Consider the following 18128-nt stretch of genomic DNA (forward strand, 5'->3'; position numbering starts at 1 on the left):
TTTTTTCTATCTTTAAAAATAAATGAGTTACTCTGATATGTCCCATCCAGTATTGTATATACCACCCAAAAACTGTATCAAGAGACATTCAGTCCGAATTCTGCTTGCGTTTAGTTCACGTCGCATCTCATCACGCCATTTCTCAACTGTTAACCTTGGAATTTTAATTGTGAACTGTGATATACTTAGAATTTATCCCGTTAAACGCTGTTAGTGTTGAGCGAAATGTAATCTAATTGAATTTGCCACGATTAGATCTACGAAATAATTGTGTTGTAAATGTACGGTAAATTATACGGTTTAATGATTTACGATTATGATTATATGGGGATTACACAATAATTACAGTGCAATTATTTTGTAAAAATAATCAACTAACAAAATAGACGATTAGTTACGAGAATCTTTTCTTTAAAAGCGGTTTGTCAAGGCAATGCACCAATCTCTGGGGATTCTTTCAGACTCGTATTATCCAAACGTATGTTTAAATGAGATAATACCGCGAGCAGACACGATGTATACAATGTCTATTAAAACTAGTGATGATGAGAAAAATCGTTTCTCTGGCTATAAAATTATAACTGTAATTATAACTTTTTAAATGTGATTAGAAGCACATGAACATCTACTATAAGTATATTTGTGTTTTCAACTATCTCTATACATATATGTATCGTTAAAATGACTCTACTTAGAGCTCTAAATTTTAAGAATGTATCCTGAGCATTAAGTGAATTACTGTACCATATCGTATTTTAATAAAATGTAATAAAAGTGGACAAGTTATTTACTTGTCACCAAGAACAAGTAATATAATTCTGCACGTAATATTTGAATAGGTTTGCGTAGTCCTATCAAAATATACATACAAATGTCTATGAGTATATTTAATATAGTATTTGTTATAATAAAGGCTAGTAATTAAATAAGACTCTTTAAATACGACAATTTCAATGGGTGCGAAAATATTTATGTAAAAGTTATGAAGAGAAGTTACGAAGTTATGAAGCAAACGCTCGAAAAACGCACTACCATATTAGGTTCGATTTTCGTTCGTTACACTTAACAAATATTTATACGATACTTTTATACGTTGAAGAAACGAGAAACGTTCGGTTTGTTCAACAACAACGCGCGTGCTGCCCTTTCTTATCGCGTGAAGAAACCATATTATCGTCATGTTTTCGACTCTCTGTCCCCCGCACCCCACCACCACAATTTTTCCTCCCCTTTCCCAATGGTGCACAGTACTGAGTTTCATCTCTCACGTACAGGGTGTCTTTAAAATCTTATCACTCTGAATAGTTCGCGCGGCTTCATTTTATTTCATACCGATTGTTCGAATTTCCATCGTTATGGTCGTCCACGGATTCCACTAATTTAGACGGAAAAATGACTAATTAATTAAATACTATTTCGTACTCGAAAACTGCACTTAGCTTTACTATTGCTCCTCCATAGTGAAACAGTGTACGAATTATAAAAGTACGCGTTAACGTGATATATAGGTTGGAGAACATTAGATCGCTAAGGATAACATAAAATACAAAAGTGTTTATCGATTTCTTTTATAAGTATAACACTCTCGAAATGGCTATCATATTTAACCGTATCATCGTCAAATTCGAGTTGTATTTCTTTCTTTTTTTTTTTAATGTTCAAGTAAGAAGACTGAAGTTATTTAAAACTAAACCAATCCACTAATCCAATTAGAATTAAATGGAAACTTCCGCAGCACTGTGTACATTAAAACTACATATATTAAATCGGTAAATCCTCCCACTTTTCCATTCTTGGATGAAGAGAGGGGATGCTTTGCTCCTCTGTGTCTCTCCCTCACGCGCCTTTCTTGCTAATAAATAAAATATTAACCGATAGTTAATACAAAGACATTATTCGAGAATGCGCTAGGAAGCGGGTGCAAGTTTTCACCTGACAAAATTACAGTTAATGTTCGCGTTTCTGACAGTGATTCCCTATATCACCTGTGACTAGTTGTAGACTGTGACAGATTCTGTCTTTGTCAATTTTGTTATTTATTTTTTTTTTTGCTATAATCGTTACGATTTGTATATCTTTTTCCTTATTGATATTTAATCAAGAAGCCGAGACGCGATTTTTAAATCTGTTTCGCAAAGTACTACTTTGCACGTTCACAAGTTCATGTGATGAGCCTTGCGCGCTCGCTGTGGGTTGTTCTGATAAATTAAACGTTTCCTAATCCCAGATCAATACATAATTACTATGGTTCAATTACGGCGCCAGGTAAGTCGTATTTTAAATATTGTATTTCTTAATGCAGAGTAAAATGTCATAAAATCTCTATTTGTTAATTGTGTACCATATCGTATTGTCGAGTATCAGTTTGTCTTTTGAGCTTTGATGAAGCTATCTACAATGCTTGCGAAACATCCTATTATAGATTCAGTTTTAAAGAAATGTAATAACTTCTAAAAATTACACCCCTTCGTTCGTAAAATCTAGCTTGGCTGTTTACCGACGGTTTTGCATTGAATTTTTGCAACTATCTCATTGTTGTCGCAATGATGCAATACACTTTCGCGTAAGAATAATCCAGCGTACAAGTTTTAAAACGCTTCGTTAAAAACACTGTTCCTTGCGTTTGTTCATTAATGAATGTAATTATTTATGTTATTCCGTGGAAAAGTGTAGATTCATTACTTATCTATTATATACGCAAATAGTTTGCCATTTAATTTAAGTTTGAAACATCGATAATATTTTCCAAGTTTCCCTAAAGAAGGGTATTTACTGTGAAGCAAGAAAAACTGATAAATATTTTATTATGACATTGTCGCTCTTGTTCTTGGAAATTCCAATGAGACATTTAGGCACGTGCAATACCACGTGCTTGTGTTCTCTTATTTCTGACACTGATGATTTCAATTTAAGAGGGAGAAAAAGAAATTCTACCGAACTGCGATGATTCATTTCATAAAATTTAAATTTCGCGTCTTTCTTTGATCCCGAATGAATGAAGTAAAATTTATTAAACCACGCCTACACAATTACATTGACTGAATCTTATTGTCGGTGCTTCCGTAAGCAACTTATTATCGCACTCAACAATTTACAAAAATCATATATCCTATTTATCGTGACACGTGCGGTAAATGATTTGTAAAGTATAGCATATTATCGCTTCAAATTTTCATGTTTGCTTCGTACGAGTTGAGGTTCACCAGATATATGTATCGTCAAATAACACTTTCGTAACTCTGATATAAATTGAACTGGGATTTCTACTGTCATTCAACGGGTCTTTGTTTCGAATAATAAAAATGGCGCTATTATATTTAACTAACTGCTTCTTAAGAAATCCCTAACTATGTATAAATTTGAAATTAATGAAAAATCTAGTCACCCTCGAACAATACACGAATTCATCCAAGTAACTGTATTCGTAACAGACATTAGACGCGTTCAAAATTACGCAATAATTTCAATCTCAAAATAAATGATTAATGATAATGTTTAATTAATAAAGTGATATTTTTGCAATAGATTTTATCCTGCGGGACTTTACTGAATCAATTTCAAACTACTGTTAGATGGAATTCGTCTTTACAAATCAGAGATAAGAAAGTAATACAACCGGAACGCTCTTTCAAGGTATAACGTTTTTGTCATAGAAATATTTAAATAAATTCACAAAACGAGTACTTCAAGTAAAGTTTATAAATATTGTATTTATAGTATGCAGATTTATCGGTCCGTCTTGCAGGACCTGAGCAATTACAACCCAAACCCAATGTCAGTGATCTGTTGTTTGGTAAATATTTCTCAGATCATATGTTAAAAATATTTTATCACGAGGCTTTGGGAGGATGGCAGGTGCCAGAAATTACACCGTTTGAAAATCTAGTCCTTCATCCGGCATCAAAAGTATTTCATTACGCCGTAGAGGTACGTAAAGCTTTCGCTCAAAAGGATTTCGCGTTGATTTTGAGAACAATGAGAAAGTTAACTTTATGACGTTTAAAAAATAAAATACATTAGCGATAGAAAAATAAACTTTTAAGGGCATTGCATACTCGAATAATGTCTGTACGCGGTATTGTTTCAGTTGTTTGAGAGTCTGAAAGCTTACAGAGGTGTAGATGGAAAAATACGAATTTTTAGACCACAATTAAATATGGAACGAATGAAGAATTCAGCAATAAGAACTGGCTTGCCTACTTTTATTGGAGACGAACTAATCAAATGTTGTTGTAAATTAATTAGTATAGATCAAGAATGGGTACCTCATTCTACTGCTTCTAGTCTCTACATACGTCCAACTTTTATAGGTATAGATGTAAGTATTTATTTCCTATTACAAACAAAATTCTTTGACTGTGAATAAAAGTTAAAGAGAACAGATATTCTGTGAGGTCGCGTCATAGTTATTCTGCACATTACAATCAGTCTGATGATAGGAAGAGTAATCATGTCACTTATGTCACATACGTCATTAAGACAGATACATATGAAAGTAAGCAATATATTTCCCAATACCTAATGATAATACATGATAAACAGGGGCATGACGCTTTTTCATTGGGGCAGGGCCATAAGATACAGCTAGATCAAATGCTACACAATGATGAAAACTACAAAATATTTATAAAACCCTAAATAATTCAAACACATTTTTACATATTAAAATTGTTATTCTACAATATTCATGCTTACATTAATGTTATGTAAAATAAATACAAAAAGTGTATTGATATGATATCTTTTTGTGCAAATAAGTTTAGAGAATTCACTGATACATTACTTCCAGATGATGCAACATTGTTATTAGTAGAACTAATCTAAACATGCACAAAATCATAAAAATTTGACTCTGAGAGATAATGTTTTAGAAACATATATCTATCGTATTTATTTCCGCAATTTTACATACAAGATCGATAACTAGAAATAAAAATAATAATCAGCATTAGAATAAGCATGAAAAAAATACAATGTATAATTAAAATTTTTTATTTTTATGTAGCCCATGCTTGGAGTGACATCCTCAGAGTCTGCCTTGCTATATATTATTTTATCACCTGTGGGTTCCTATTTTAAACAAACAGGTGAACACATTGGTGTGTCTTTACTAGCAGATCCCCGGTACACAAGAGCATGGCCAGGTGGTTGTGGTAACTACAAAGTAGGTAGTAACTATGGTCCCACTATTTATGTACAAAGAGAAGCCATAGAAAGGGGTTTGCAGCAAGTGCTGTGGCTCTATGGAGAAAATAATGAAATAACAGAAGCTGGGACTATGAACATCTTTATGGTCTGCATAAATGATGATGGAGGTAAGCACGATTTTATAATCATTTTTATAGTTTTATACATTGCTAGAAAAGCAAGCTTATATTCTAGTTATGTTACTACAGTCCTCAACTCTTGTAAATATTTATTTTGTAATATTTAGAGAAAGAATTAATAACACCATCTTTATCAAATGGATTAATACTTCCTGGGGTCACCAGAAATTCTATTTTAGCAATAGCTAGAGAATGGAATGAATTTAAAGTTACAGAACGAACATTCTGTATGAATGAAGTTTGTCAATTGCTTTCAGAAAATAGAGTAAGATTATTTTAATACTTCTTATTCTATATTTTTTAAATGTTATTTTAAAATTTCATTTTAATTCTAATTTTACTGTAGTTACTGGAACTATTTGGAGCAGGAACAGCCTGTATAATCAGTCCTATATCGTACATTGAATTTATCGATCGGCCATTACACATACCAACATTGGAGCATTCAGAACCTCTTTATAAAAAATTTCTAAAACATTTAACAGACATACAGTATGGTGTTATACCGGACCACCCATGGGCTATACCAATCGAATGAAAATAGAGTAATTTATGAAAATTCATTATATTTAAATTCGTTATATTTAAACTGCTGAGTGATTTATGAAAATCCATTCAATGACAATCAGTGCATTATGATTTTTATATTGTTACTTTTACAAACTAAACATAAGCGACTTTCTTAGAAATATACAGGGCGTTCGGTAACTGGCGGTACAAGCGAAAAGGGGGTAATTCTAGATGAAAAAATAAATCTAAAATATAGAATAAAAATTTTTCATGTGAGGCTTTGTTTTCGAGAAAATCGATTTTGAATTTTCGTCGGGTACGCGCACACTTGATCATGTACCTTGTTATAACGGATCTCGCTGTAGATCATTGTCTCGATTGAAGTTTATGTTAATAAACACTTCCAGTGTCACGGAATTGTTTATTAACTTAAACTTAAACTGAAATTGCAAAAATATCTATCGAGACAATCATCTATAGCGAGATCCGCTATAACGAGACATGGCGAAAATTCAAAGCCGATTTTCTCGAAAACAAAGCCTCGCATGAAAAATTTTTATTCTATATTTTAGACTTATTTTTTCATATAGAATCACCCCCTTTTCGCTTGTATCACCAGTTACCGAATACTCTGTATAAGAAATGAAAACATTTGTCTGAGATAAAATTCAGGGATTAACACTTTATCATTGTTGACGAAGTAATTGTTCAACGTTAAATTTTAAAAATATAGATGATAATTTGTATATAAATGTAAAAAAAAATGCGTGTATATATGTATATATGTGTGTGTACATGTATGAACACGTATTATTCGTTGAACGAAAATTTGTACTTAGCAAGAAGCGTATGATACTATATATGTATAAATATATATATTTTTAGATTATTCATTACTTTATTTGAAAGATATCATTGTAAAAATTAGATAGTGAAAATACATGATTCTACGACTAAAGAAGACGTTAAGACAAAGTTATTTAAGAAACGTATTGTTATACAGTTTTTTCTATGTATAATAGTAATTTTGTAAACCAATTTTCAAATGTGATACAATCCGATAACTGGTGATATTTGAAAAAAATAAATTGGAAGTAAACCTTAAGTAATATTTATTTACACATACTTTTATTATTTAAGATACATAACTGATTTTGAACACGCATGGAATTCGCATGTTGTAACGGGTCGTTTCTGGCGAGGGTGCATAAAGTACCCCCGCACCAGAGCGGTCAAACTCAAAGACGATCGGAGACTATTTGTTATACATAAAGTTTTGACTAATAAGAATAATAATACAAAATTTCTACCTTTTCTGAAGATCACTTTATGGATGGTTTACGATATTGTTAAGGTATACGCGTCAATTTGTTTGCTGTGTTGTAAATTTGTATGTTCATAGTCCCCACCAAAGATCCAGAGAGAATTACCCGCCAAGGTTGTCACTAAGCAACTATTTCACTAACTAGACACTACTGTATGAGCAGCGACGTAGAACTGAATTACGTACTTCATCAGCGCCGTTCACGGACTGTCTCGAAAACAAAGTCTGACTTCGCCTTATTGGCCAGAGTACATGAGCACCCATTGGCTCCGGCTATGCTCATGTGCGTTTTCAATTGATCTCTCAAAGCGCTTCTACAAGTTTCCTGTCTACGTTGTTAGGTTATTCGAGGTGATAAGTTCGTTAAATTGCGAGTGAGCACGGGTTACTTTTACGAAAAGAACAAACATGTACGGAATTCAGAACATAACTAGGAAAACTCCACAATTAGCAAAGTTCGTTGTAAATCAACGCAGAACATACCTTTCCACTCCTCCCAGATGTAGAGTATCATTTGCCGTAAGTATTATTTGCATCGAATGTAATTGCGTAATAAGTCGATGGAACGATATAAACTAAAATGCATGGCATATTACGATAATACAGGAGTTACGTATATCTGTAATGTACAAGTTTCTTCTTACGTTTAAAAAAAATATTTTTGCAAACTTTTTCTTTTTAATATTTTGATTATTTTTTTCTCGTAAAGCCTTGGTAAATTGTCACGAAAGATTGGTTTTTTTTCTTCTTTCGTGGTTTTGGAAAATAAAAAAATTGAATATATAGGTTCTTTGCAAAGTAACATAAAGGATGTAAGGTATGTTAATTTGAATTATGCATTTGTTTTCTCCTGTATAATGAAAGGTAAAAATTATATAATTATTTGGTCTTAAATTATTGGATTGTTAGTGACCAGTAATTATCGATCTTGGTTTGCTTGTTGCAGGAAAAGATGCTTCATGGAGCATTTTTTTACGTAGGAGTGATGGCAGTTCCAATGTGGATTGCATATCACGTAAGAGACTACAATGGAACAAGATAAAAAGTAAAAGAACTGAAGTTACCCGATTAGTTGTATGCTAAGATGTAAGAATCAAGCAAACTGTACATCATAATGTGTAATCTAAAGTTGAAATATACCAAATTAAATGAAACAAATAACAGAAGTTTTGATCGATTCTGTAGAACCACATTAGAGTATTTAATGTAATTTGCATAAATTATGCTCTTTGCATAAATTTATTATACAAACAATTGCAGTCTTACATTTATGTTTGTACAAAAAATAGTACCATAAAAACGTAAAATATACCGGCTGTTATAAAAATAGATGCACATAAATAGCAATAAAATAACATGGAAATTTACAATTTAATAAAACAAAACGCGAAAACTCCCATTTTCTTCGTAGCGAAAATGTATTTTATAGCAATGATTTTACTGTAATAGTACAGAGGGCATAACATCATATTTATGCTAATGATACTTTTTATACTACAAGTGTCAGCAACAGAATAATAAATCCGCGATGTTAGATACAAAGTTAATATTCATCTATGCTATTTAATATAAAAATATATTGAGTTTCTGTACACAAATGCACATCGTGCAGATCGTAATTTCTGTATTTGCACCGTTGGAATGACTGGAGTCGCGAAAATTACAAGCGAGCATTTCTCTCGCGACAGTCGAGTCTAAAAGTTCGTTGATCCAGGTGTTGTATTTTGTCAATTAGTCAATCGTCAAAAACGTGTCGTCTGTTTTGTCGGTTGTGTCTGCGTTTTTTGAAGCACGTGGCGCAACATTTCTCCTGGACGATCGATGATATGTCGCACATGCGTCTATATGTTGCGCACATCGAGTTTGGCACGATGGTATCCCTACACTCTGAAACAAATAAACGCGTTAACGAGGCCGACAGTCTTGCAAGAAGAGGACCCTAATCGACGACTTGAATTTCATTGAGCTTTTCTAAGGCGATTTCGAGGCTCGTAAACTTATTTTTTCTTGCAATTTTTATGTACGTTTTGATATTTCACATTTTCAGCGAACTACGTTCATCTTCGGTTGCGTGTAATTACCGGATTTATCGTTCGCGCACTGCCGCCTGTGATAACAGCGTCTTGTATCGATGGGCCTTTTCTCGGGGTTGCAATCGTCGGACAGTAATTCCGTTATACGATCGCGACACTCGACTTCTCTGTGTTTAACGCCGAGCCTCGCTAGACAAGACGCGTTGCAGGATCCCCATCTTCCTGCAAGTATGCTCATAAAGATCAATGCCTTAAAGGATATGCCAAGGATAGGCAATTATTCAATTTCCACTATCTTTCGGTCCGACTTATCTACAATTGCCTATTAACGCGTATTAAAAATACTATTCATGATTTCTGCATAACTGAGCCATCGTTGGAAGCGGCAAAGCCTCCCCTTTAAAATGGCTTTTGAATTATGTCTATACATAGGAAGTAGTAGAGACGTAAGAGAGACTACTAACGTATCTTTGAAAATATTCATGTTATTGGAAAAGTAAAATGTTTGGACCATCCTGGGCAATGGAACTGTTTCGGGACTGTTCGTGATCATACGATGAAACACTCTGCGCGTAAAATTAACGAGATACTTACCAGTGATCCACCTTCCACCCTGACACAGTTCAACGGTGGCCGGTTTGGTCTCTGGACTACAATCTCCTTGCACCGAGCAAGTCACTTTTCTGTTTCTCTTCCCGTTGGAACAGTGGTTCCATTTCGAAACGATCCACTTCGATTTGGTATTGTACATGGAATTGTCCGGGTTCTCGTCGACGACGTTGTCGAACTCGAGGATCTCCGGTTCCTCGGTGGTCAGACCGTCGACGATCGTGATACCGTCCTGATCGTTGGAACTTACGTTATAGAAAGAAGCATCTTTATTGTCCGCGTAGACGATCAAAGGTGTTTCAGTGGTGGAACCACAACGCGGCAAGTTGGGACACGGGCTGACTTCCTCGGGCCTCGCGTCTCTGTTGCAGTCTCGATCGGGCAGAGCCAGGTCCGAACGATCAGGACCCATCCCCGAGGAAACGCACATCACCGATCGCTTCCGCAAAGCCCCCTCCCCGCAAGTCACCGGACACATCTGCCACGGGCCGATCCACCATCTGATATTACGCCAGAATGATTTACTATCGCGGGAACTAACTAACTTGTTGCGCGTTAGTTACGAACGATGCGTTTATGTTTTAAAACCGCGATTACATTACACGTAGCGTGGGTGTAGTTAAATCTTTGGACCGCTGTAATTTGGCGAAAAGGATCTTCTACCATAACGATCATAAAGGATTGTTTTCTTAGAGTTACGATAATTTTTATCAGCGTTTCTTTTCTCTATCTCGTTGAACCGTGTACTTTACCTGGCAGGACAGGGGTTCAGATTGCACTCCCGCAAAATCGACTCGAGTTTCTCGATACTCTCGCAAAAATGATCCTCGACGACTCCGCTCTTCTTCTCGTTGCAGAGGGGTTTCGATATTTGCGTGCCGCCCCCGCAAGTGGCCGTGCAGAGCGACCAGTCAGAGAATACCCAAGAGTACTCTGGCGCCCGGTCGGGCTCTTTCTTCGGAACGGTGTACTCGTATCGCAGTCCGAAATTCCGATAATGTCCTCTGGAAATCAACTGTAGCGATGGTGCAAGGTTATTGAGCAGGAGAACAAAGTGGCTACGAAGAGTTACGAGAATCGCAATGGCGCGTGCTTGGAATCTCTACCGAAATTCAATTCTACCTATTTTGAATCGACGTCGAATACATACGTAGATCGCTATGTCCTCTTTAATGGGTCCAGGGATTCTGATCTTCTCCCTATCGCGATCTCGCTCGTACAAAGCTGGAGTCCCGGCCACTTCGTACTCCCCTGCTAAGGTGATCTGGCTGTCCAGTTAGAACAGAGATCTAAATTTGTTAAAATGTTTTTCGCGACGTTCCGTTTGTTTCGCGTAAAACTCGGTAATCGATTACTAGCCGATATGAATATTCGCTGTGACCAAATTTGCCGTTAATTGGCGGCTAATTTTCTTTCCAAATATTACCCACCGTTTCCCGTTGAGGAAGTACTTGTCGGAATTCGGTACTCCTATGCCAATGTAATTTTTGCTGTTACCGATTTCCTCGATCTTTATGTTCCTCGAGCCGGACGGAACGACGACGACCTGTTTGTACCCGGAACCGTCGTTTTTATCGTAAATACCACCGGTTGTCTCGCATTGGGTCCCATCGCCGTGGCAAATGCCGCAACGGTCTTCGGTGGCGTCGGAATCGACCGTCCAGTCGCAGCCAACTTTCTACGGTTCGAAGGTTAATACGATTCCAAGCTTTATTGGAAACTAGAGTAATAATTGTCATACTTATTGTTATTAACAAGAACAGACTAACTCGACAGATTCCCGAGATGCACATGTCCCTGGTACCAACGTTACAGGGTGTACCATCCAGAGCGGCCTCGCCCCACGGAACGATTACACTTTCCTCTGTATCGGTGCAATACAATTCGCAAGGTTCCGCTTCAATTAATGACGATATCGATTATTATTCTAGAGACCGAACATCGTTGAATCGTTCAAGAAAATGACACCACGCAGGGCATAATAATTGGGGGAAAAATATCGTTTGATCGAGCGTCGCGGTGAAAAGATATCTTACTTTGATCGAAATATGGTAACCAGGTGTAGTTCTTTCCCTTGTACTCTTTGCCATCGTAGTTGCTGCACTGAACGGCTCTGAAGCTGGCGGTGCCTTCCGGGCAAGGCTGCGTGTTGCAAATTTTGTATCGTCGCCTCTCGCCTATGCAGAACTTCCCACCGTGCGCCGGTTCCGGGTGATCGCACTTCCGTTCGACGATCGAGACACCCGCGCCGCAGCTCCTCGAGCACTCGCTCCAAGTGCCCCATTCGCCCCATCCGCCGTCGATCTGACGCGGTCTGTCCACGATCGGCACGCACTCTTGGTTTTGGCACCACTGCGACAGAATTATAGTTCTCGATGAACCAGCCCTCGATTCGTAATTAATCTACTTTAAATATTTCCTACGTATTTGCAATTCTTCGCGTAACCCGTTATTTCCATTGCAACGTACCTATGTATCGAATTAAAAAAATAGTTAGCGATCTATACCATGTGTTTTCCACAGTGGGTCCCCGGAGCAGCCGGATGAAGCATGGTAGTGCAAGTACCGTCAACGATGCACCATAATTTCGAGCAGATCTGTGAACGAGATCACCGAGTTTTAATTACCGTGATACTTAATTGTCTTCTGTTCGTTACCTCCTGCAAGGGGGAGCAAACAGAGGCCTCTCTGACGCCGAATTGAAGTCTGCACTGATGCTCCGCATTATACATCGCGCCCGGGGGTAAATCCGGATACGCGTAATCGTTGTCCGCCGGTTCGTCCTCCAAACACTCGCCTTTTCCTTGACTGAAATAGAAACACGAGTCGTTCACGGCGAATCGAATCGATTCTTTCTCGTCAGGGATGTTCTTACTCTAGAAAATTCGTGATGTCTCTTTTGGAGCATCTCGACCAGGCTACGCCTATGGTGTCCACCTCGAACGTTGGCGTCATAACGTGCAGCGTGTCGCCGTCGCGTTTGCTGCATCCGATTTTCTCCGTATCGTGGTACATCCCGAAGCTGGAATTTCAATCGAGAACGTCCATTGATAACAGAATAATCTTATGGCCGACGAAAGGGGCGATTTAAAATTCAAATTACGTGACGCGCGCCAATATTCGTATCGTTCGACCCGTGGAAAAGTTAGCCGCGAAACAGGGATCGTTCGAGGGAGGAAAATAATTGTTCTCCATGTCCCGGCGATTATTTTTAAGCCAACGACGCGCGTGATATCGTGTAATATCGTGTCTTTCGAGGCCACCCACGACAGATTTCGCTCACTTGTGTCCCAATTCGTGCGTGATCGTGTGCGCCAGGGTGATTCCGTTGTCCTCGTTGACGCTGCAACTGCGGTCCGGTTGGCACATACCGGCTACGTGGGCCACTCCCAGCGTGCTGCACGGCGTGTTCGCCCTCGAGCAGATGTCCTCCCTCGTCACCAAAATCGCCACGTCGTGGTGATTCGGATGCGAGTCGTCCGCCGGGTTTAGTTTCTGTTGCCATTTGCAGAAATTGTACAGCGTTCGGTCCGCGTTCACCGTGATGTCCAGCCCTTGCTGATAGAAACGTTGATAAATCAAAATTTTAGATTTTTACCATTCCCCGTCGCGGGAGTTTTATAGTAAACATACGGTCTCGTGAAACGTGGCAGTTTCCTCGGAAGAAAAATTTCATCGTTCGCGCGGAACGATTTTCCAAGAATTTTACGCGCGTTCGGATCGTCGAAGGGAATAAAAATCGCTCGAATTCGCACGTACTTCCGCCTCGTCCTCCTCGACGAGAATAATTCTGACCACGACGACGTTGATGAAATTCCCGATGGTGGGGTCCAGATAGAGCGACGACACCATGTTCATGATGGTCAGCAGATACGTCTCGACGTCGCCGTCCTGATGAAAAGCCATCATCGTCGTGTCAGCGACGATGAGGGCCTCGACGTGACGCGGTCGGCTGATCGATCTCTTGGAACGTTGCCATCGTTTCGTCGGATGGTGTTTCCTTCTGCCGCGTCCTTGAACTTGAACGAGACCCGGCTGCGTCTGCCACTCGAGCCGCGTTTCCGTCAATCTCCTCGGTTCTGTGCAACGTTATCGGGCTGATTAACACGAGATCGGCTGGGCCTCCGAGCTCCGCCAAACCGGGGAAACGAAATCTCTTATAAGCTTCTCGAATCTCAGCTTTGAATTTTCCGTATAAATTCTCGGTGATCGAGAGGTCGAAATTAGAGGTAGCGTATCTAGAAATCGTGCGGCGCACGTGCGTGCACGATCCCGAGAAAGATGTACACGCGGTAGACACGTACGACGCGTTCGCTCGATCCCTTAATTTATGCAGATTGGCTGATCGCAGGCGTGCAATTAAGATTTCATTCGAGCCTATCCCGATAGATCGGCCGACTTGCCGAAACGGATATTCGTTGTAGCTAATTACAGGTTTGCGGCGAATTGGATTATCCCGTGTTGGTTGGTTCGTTCGACGCCGCCACCTATCGACCGCGGTGATCTTACTTGTATATCGATCTTCTCGCGTTCAATCCGCCCGAAACGCGGGGTCGTAGCACGTTTGATAGGTTCGATTTGGAAATCGTGTCACGGTGGTTTTCGAATTGAATCGTGTTCTTGGAGAACTTGAGAGACTAGGATCATTTTTGCAATTATTAGACAATTATCTGTGGTAAAAATTAACGAGATACGCCCGCCGATCGATTTATCGATCTTGAAGATGCGAGAAACGTGGATGTTAAGCGGCATTCGTGGGTGATAGGATAAATAGATCGACCAGTATATTAACGCGTCCATCTCGAAAGTAATTAGTGGTGAAACGAGAATAGATGATTGGCGAGATGTTATCGCGCGCGTTGTACCGGGAGCAACCGTTGGACAAGCTCGTAAATATCGAATTTCGATTTTTGTCAGGTAAGCCTGGTCAAAGATGTTCGCGCCGGTAAAAGAACGAGCAGAAGATGTCGCTGGAACGCCCACGTTCTCTGTAGCTCCGATTACATTATACGCGTAGACGGCATAAATAGTTGTAATACGCGCTGCTGGATGAGAAACGAGAACTTGGGAGCCGGACCAGAAACACTGTCGAAGACTGGAAAAGAAAAAGAAAGTGTCGATTCGTTCTCGCTGTGGGTGCCGTTCATCCTTCCTTTCTACGCTATTAATTACAACTAGCAATGGGACCGAGACTAGCGATGGGTACAACACATTCTAAGAACATTCTTTCTATATTTTATGAAACTATTTTCATGCTAGATTATCTCGTTTAAGTGTGTTATAAAAAGATATTTAATTATATGAGATGGACACTTTCGAGTAACTTTTAATGCAATATTGAAGTAATGAAACTTTATCGTTAGGTGCCGATATCGATCGAGAAACGGCAGTATTGGATTTAGCAATTACACGATTTAGCGTATCGAGCGTGTGTCGTTGCGCTTCGCATCGGTCTAATTAGCGGAAGTGCTCGAACGGCGTCGTTCGAGGAACATAAACGGCAGGAAATAAGGCGTGGCCGTAGTATTTGTCAAAATTGATTTACGATCGCAAATTAATTCTGCTGGTAGTTTGCTAATAGAGAAACACTATAGTCGGTTTAATTTGTCCGTAATACGAAGTTTTACAAATCAGCCCGGCAAAAATGTCTGGTTGGAAAGGCAGTTCCACTCGCTTAATAGTCGCGAACGGAACGTATTTATACGATCGATTTAAAATTCATGACCGTCCATTGAGAAATAACGCGTTTACTATTACAATATCTTACGAGCGACGTTATTAAGCCGTACAATTAGAATAACTAAAATTCATTGCGATCGTAAGTAATCGCATCGATACGAGGACGAGAAAAAATGGTATCGCTTAATTAGGGATCGTGCGTCACCGTGCGCCCAAGTCGCCTTTAATTACGCGTCCCGCAATTATTGAGAGAAGAGTTCTCGAACGGTAACATTTGTCGTGTCCCGGTGCAATTTACATCCGATAAGAAGATAACGTTTGGCATCGACACGCCCACGCCGTTTGTAGCTCGTGCATCTCGGTGGCCTCGGATGCGTTAAACGTACGTAACTGGAGGAATCGGAAGTAAAAGAGGCACGAAGACGATAATTGGAAATTTTTCCATCCACCAGAGTTGCAAGGTATACGGGGTGTTCGACTACCCCTAGGGAAAATTTTAATGGGAGATTCTAGAGGCCAAAATAAGACGAAAATCAAGAGTATCAATTTCTTGATTGAGACTTCGTTAAAAAGTTATTAAAAAATCATTTTTGAGAAAAAGTTGTTCATCAAAAATATACTGTGTGGCCACAAATTAGCATCCTTGATTTTCGTCTTATTTTGGCTTCTAGGGCTGGCCAAATACCCTGTATACGGACAAAACCTGGTAGCTAAACAATTATATTCTAATTAATAATATCGAAGTTATGTAACTTTATCCTTAGCGTCCCGATTTTGTTCTAGTCACCCCTAGCTTGGAAGGCTCGAGGAGCAACCAAAAATCGTCATGTTTCGAATCTATTGTGTCTACCTTTCCACCATATAATATTCGTAGACCTAAGAAAAAGTGGCAGAGTTATTCGTAATTTGGATAGGAGAGCGACGTATGGTTGGTTGGCCGTGGAAGAAGAAAAGAAGAAGGTTCGGCAGAGGCGGATAATGGTCAGGTTTGGCGGTGGTAAACGGGGGATCGAGACGGAGGAGCGGGAAGAGGAGGAGAATGGTGTTGGTAAGATTCTCACCGCGAGTGCCACAGTTTCTCTCGAGTTTTCTCTTCTTTTTTCGTCGGCGTCTGGTGCGGCCGGTCGCGGCGGCGCCGATTTCGAGCTGCGGCTGCTCGGCGGATCTACGGAACACGAGATGCGGCCTACCGACCAGCGAGTGAAGTTTCCGTTCTCGGCCTCCCGGAGACCGCTCCTCGGCGCCGGCGTCTTCCAGCCTTTCCTCCAGGCCGACTCGTTCTTCTTCCGGGGACACGGCGACTGGTTCCAACCAGAACTCCCCGTGCTCGCCACGCAGCATGCCCGCCTGAAACACGAAACCCGCTATCGCGTTACTCCGGGTCTCTTTGTTCTGCTTTTGCCTCGCCAACCACCACCAGATCATCCCATAACTAACGCGAATTTTCATTTAGAAAAGCCGTCGCGCCGGAAACAGGGCCACCTTGCAACAATTATAAAAAAAAAAGGTCTATGCGAGGTAAAAGCGACGGATGAACTTTAACCGGTCGTTAATCGTCGGCGTACGTTTCGAGAGACTCGGTGGTAGGCTTGGCGCGTATGTAACACCTTCGAAACAAGAAACGGTACAATGTAAATTGGTTTCGATGCTGGTAGAGATTGCCGCGTTCACAGGTACACCGGTGTCATTAATCATTCCCGATCATCGATAGCGTTCACCGCTTTCCGTCGAGTAGCAATCGATCGCTGGAACACCCATCGTCCGATTTCGATGTAATTCTAATTCTACGTCCGCCCTTTCTTCGATCGCTATTGCTTATTTATCTCTAAGCTACAAGACATTGTCCGTAGCTGGTCGCCTCGATCGGATACCAGTTTTTGCAGAAATATAATTTATCCTGTCGTCGATATCTCAGAAACGAATTCTCGTATTACGCGGAGGCTCGGGGAAACAATGAACGCCGTGCAAAAATAGCTGGGAATAATCGGTTCGAGAGGAATAGCGGCGTCGTCGAGACGGAGGGCCTGGAATGCAAGTCGCGCGAGACCTCCGCGCGCGCCGTTTCGACTATTCCCTGACGACGACCGTGAAAAATCACGGCGCCAGCCTCGCAAAGGTGAGCTCGAAGAGGGGCGCCGTCGAAGGACCTCAAAGTGAAAAAGGTCCGAGCGTGATTCAGCGCCGCACGGGGCCTCACGGGGCCTCGGTCCTTCCTCTTCTTCTCCCGGCAGTCGCCCCTCTACTCTTCTTTTCCCTTCGTCTTCATCTTCTTCTCTCTATTCCGCGATGGTCTGACTTCCTTTTTTGCCTCGTTTCTTTTCATTTTACGCGCACAGAAACTCCGTCGCCTATATAAGGAGTGATTTGTTACCACCGTGCGGCTTCAACGATGCCGCGAACATTGTCGTCGGCTCGGTTAACGATCGATGCCGATTTTTCTCGTTTCTTCTCGACCGGCGCGATGTTCGTTCCCTGCAAGACGGTTCGGTTTCAACATAACGATAACCCACGCGCAATAAGACTTTGAACACCGTCGGACTTCAAATACGAACGCATCGATATTTCTATTTCAAACGTATCGATGGAAAATCGTGTTTCAAGCCTCCGAAGAACGTGGTTCGAGACAGAGGGCGGATGGAACGGAAC

At 40.1% G+C, this 18128-nt stretch overlaps 3 protein-coding genes across 6 annotated transcripts in view; 2 read left to right on the plus strand and 1 right to left on the minus strand.

The window, feature by feature from the left end:
- Positions 1-1273: 1273 nt before the first annotated feature.
- On the plus strand, positions 1274-6942 carry Bcat (Branched chain amino acid transaminase). 2 transcript variants are annotated; one of them, XM_076764286.1, is made up of 7 exons: positions 1274-2265; positions 3526-3633; positions 3718-3927; positions 4088-4318; positions 5006-5315; positions 5435-5592; positions 5674-6942. In XM_076764286.1, exons 1-7 carry the CDS (start codon positions 2245-2247, stop codon positions 5863-5865), a joined length of 1230 nt encoding a protein of 409 aa, XP_076620401.1. In that variant the 5' UTR covers positions 1274-2244; the 3' UTR covers positions 5866-6942. The 2 variants fall into 2 exon arrangements, with proteins under 2 accessions (XP_076620401.1, XP_076620409.1); XM_076764294.1 differs by lacking the exon at positions 1274-2265 and having other exon boundaries at positions 3746-3927.
- A 535-nt stretch (positions 6943-7477) lies between these two features.
- Positions 7478-8327, plus strand: LOC143341674 (uncharacterized). Its single transcript, XM_076764679.1, has 2 exons — positions 7478-7680; positions 8108-8327. The coding sequence occupies exons 1-2, from the start codon at positions 7570-7572 to the stop codon at positions 8201-8203; spliced, it is 207 nt and encodes a 68-aa protein (XP_076620794.1). The 5' UTR covers positions 7478-7569; the 3' UTR covers positions 8204-8327.
- A 79-nt stretch (positions 8328-8406) lies between these two features.
- Positions 8407-18128, minus strand: part of LOC143341660 (A disintegrin and metalloproteinase with thrombospondin motifs 7) — a 43453-nt gene continuing 33731 nt past the window's right edge. For all 3 annotated transcript variants that reach the window (XM_076764657.1, XM_076764666.1, XM_076764647.1), the window contains 14 exons: positions 16544-16829; positions 13563-13882; positions 13087-13361; positions 12679-12825; positions 12461-12611; positions 12311-12400; positions 11840-12155; positions 11573-11700; positions 11234-11481; positions 10954-11071; positions 10556-10818; positions 9789-10303; positions 9243-9416; positions 8407-9048 (listed from right to left, as the gene is read on the minus strand). In XM_076764657.1, coding sequence (XP_076620772.1) covers positions 8897-9048; positions 9243-9416; positions 9789-10303; positions 10556-10818; positions 10954-11071; positions 11234-11481; positions 11573-11700; positions 11840-12155; positions 12311-12400; positions 12461-12611; positions 12679-12825; positions 13087-13361; positions 13563-13882; positions 16544-16829 — 3183 coding nt within the window. In that variant the 3' untranslated portion in view covers positions 8407-8896. The remainder of the gene's footprint in view (positions 9049-9242; positions 9417-9788; positions 10304-10555; positions 10819-10953; positions 11072-11233; positions 11482-11572; positions 11701-11839; positions 12156-12310; positions 12401-12460; positions 12612-12678; positions 12826-13086; positions 13362-13562; positions 13883-16543; positions 16830-18128) is intronic.

Source organism: Colletes latitarsis, chromosome 1 (assembly GCF_051014445.1).
Source record: "Colletes latitarsis isolate SP2378_abdomen chromosome 1, iyColLati1, whole genome shotgun sequence".
In the NCBI taxonomy this organism is placed as follows: domain Eukaryota; kingdom Metazoa; phylum Arthropoda; class Insecta; order Hymenoptera; family Colletidae; genus Colletes; species Colletes latitarsis.

Excerpts from the sequence above, each read along its gene's own strand:
- Bcat (XM_076764286.1), top strand. The coding sequence starts at position 2,245 with ATGGTTCAATTACGGCGCCAG. Across the intron at positions 2,266-3,525 it reads TGGTTCAATTACGGCGCCAG|ATTTTATCCTGCGGGACTTT; the intron begins GTAAGTCGTATT and ends TTTTTGCAATAG. Across the intron at positions 4,319-5,005 it reads CAACTTTTATAGGTATAGAT|CCCATGCTTGGAGTGACATC; the intron begins GTAAGTATTTAT and ends ATTTTTATGTAG.
- LOC143341674 (XM_076764679.1), top strand. The coding sequence starts at position 7,570 with ATGTACGGAATTCAGAACATAACTAGGAAAACTCCACAATTAGCAAAG. Across the intron at positions 7,681-8,107 it reads GATGTAGAGTATCATTTGCC|GAAAAGATGCTTCATGGAGC; the intron begins GTAAGTATTATT and ends TGCTTGTTGCAG.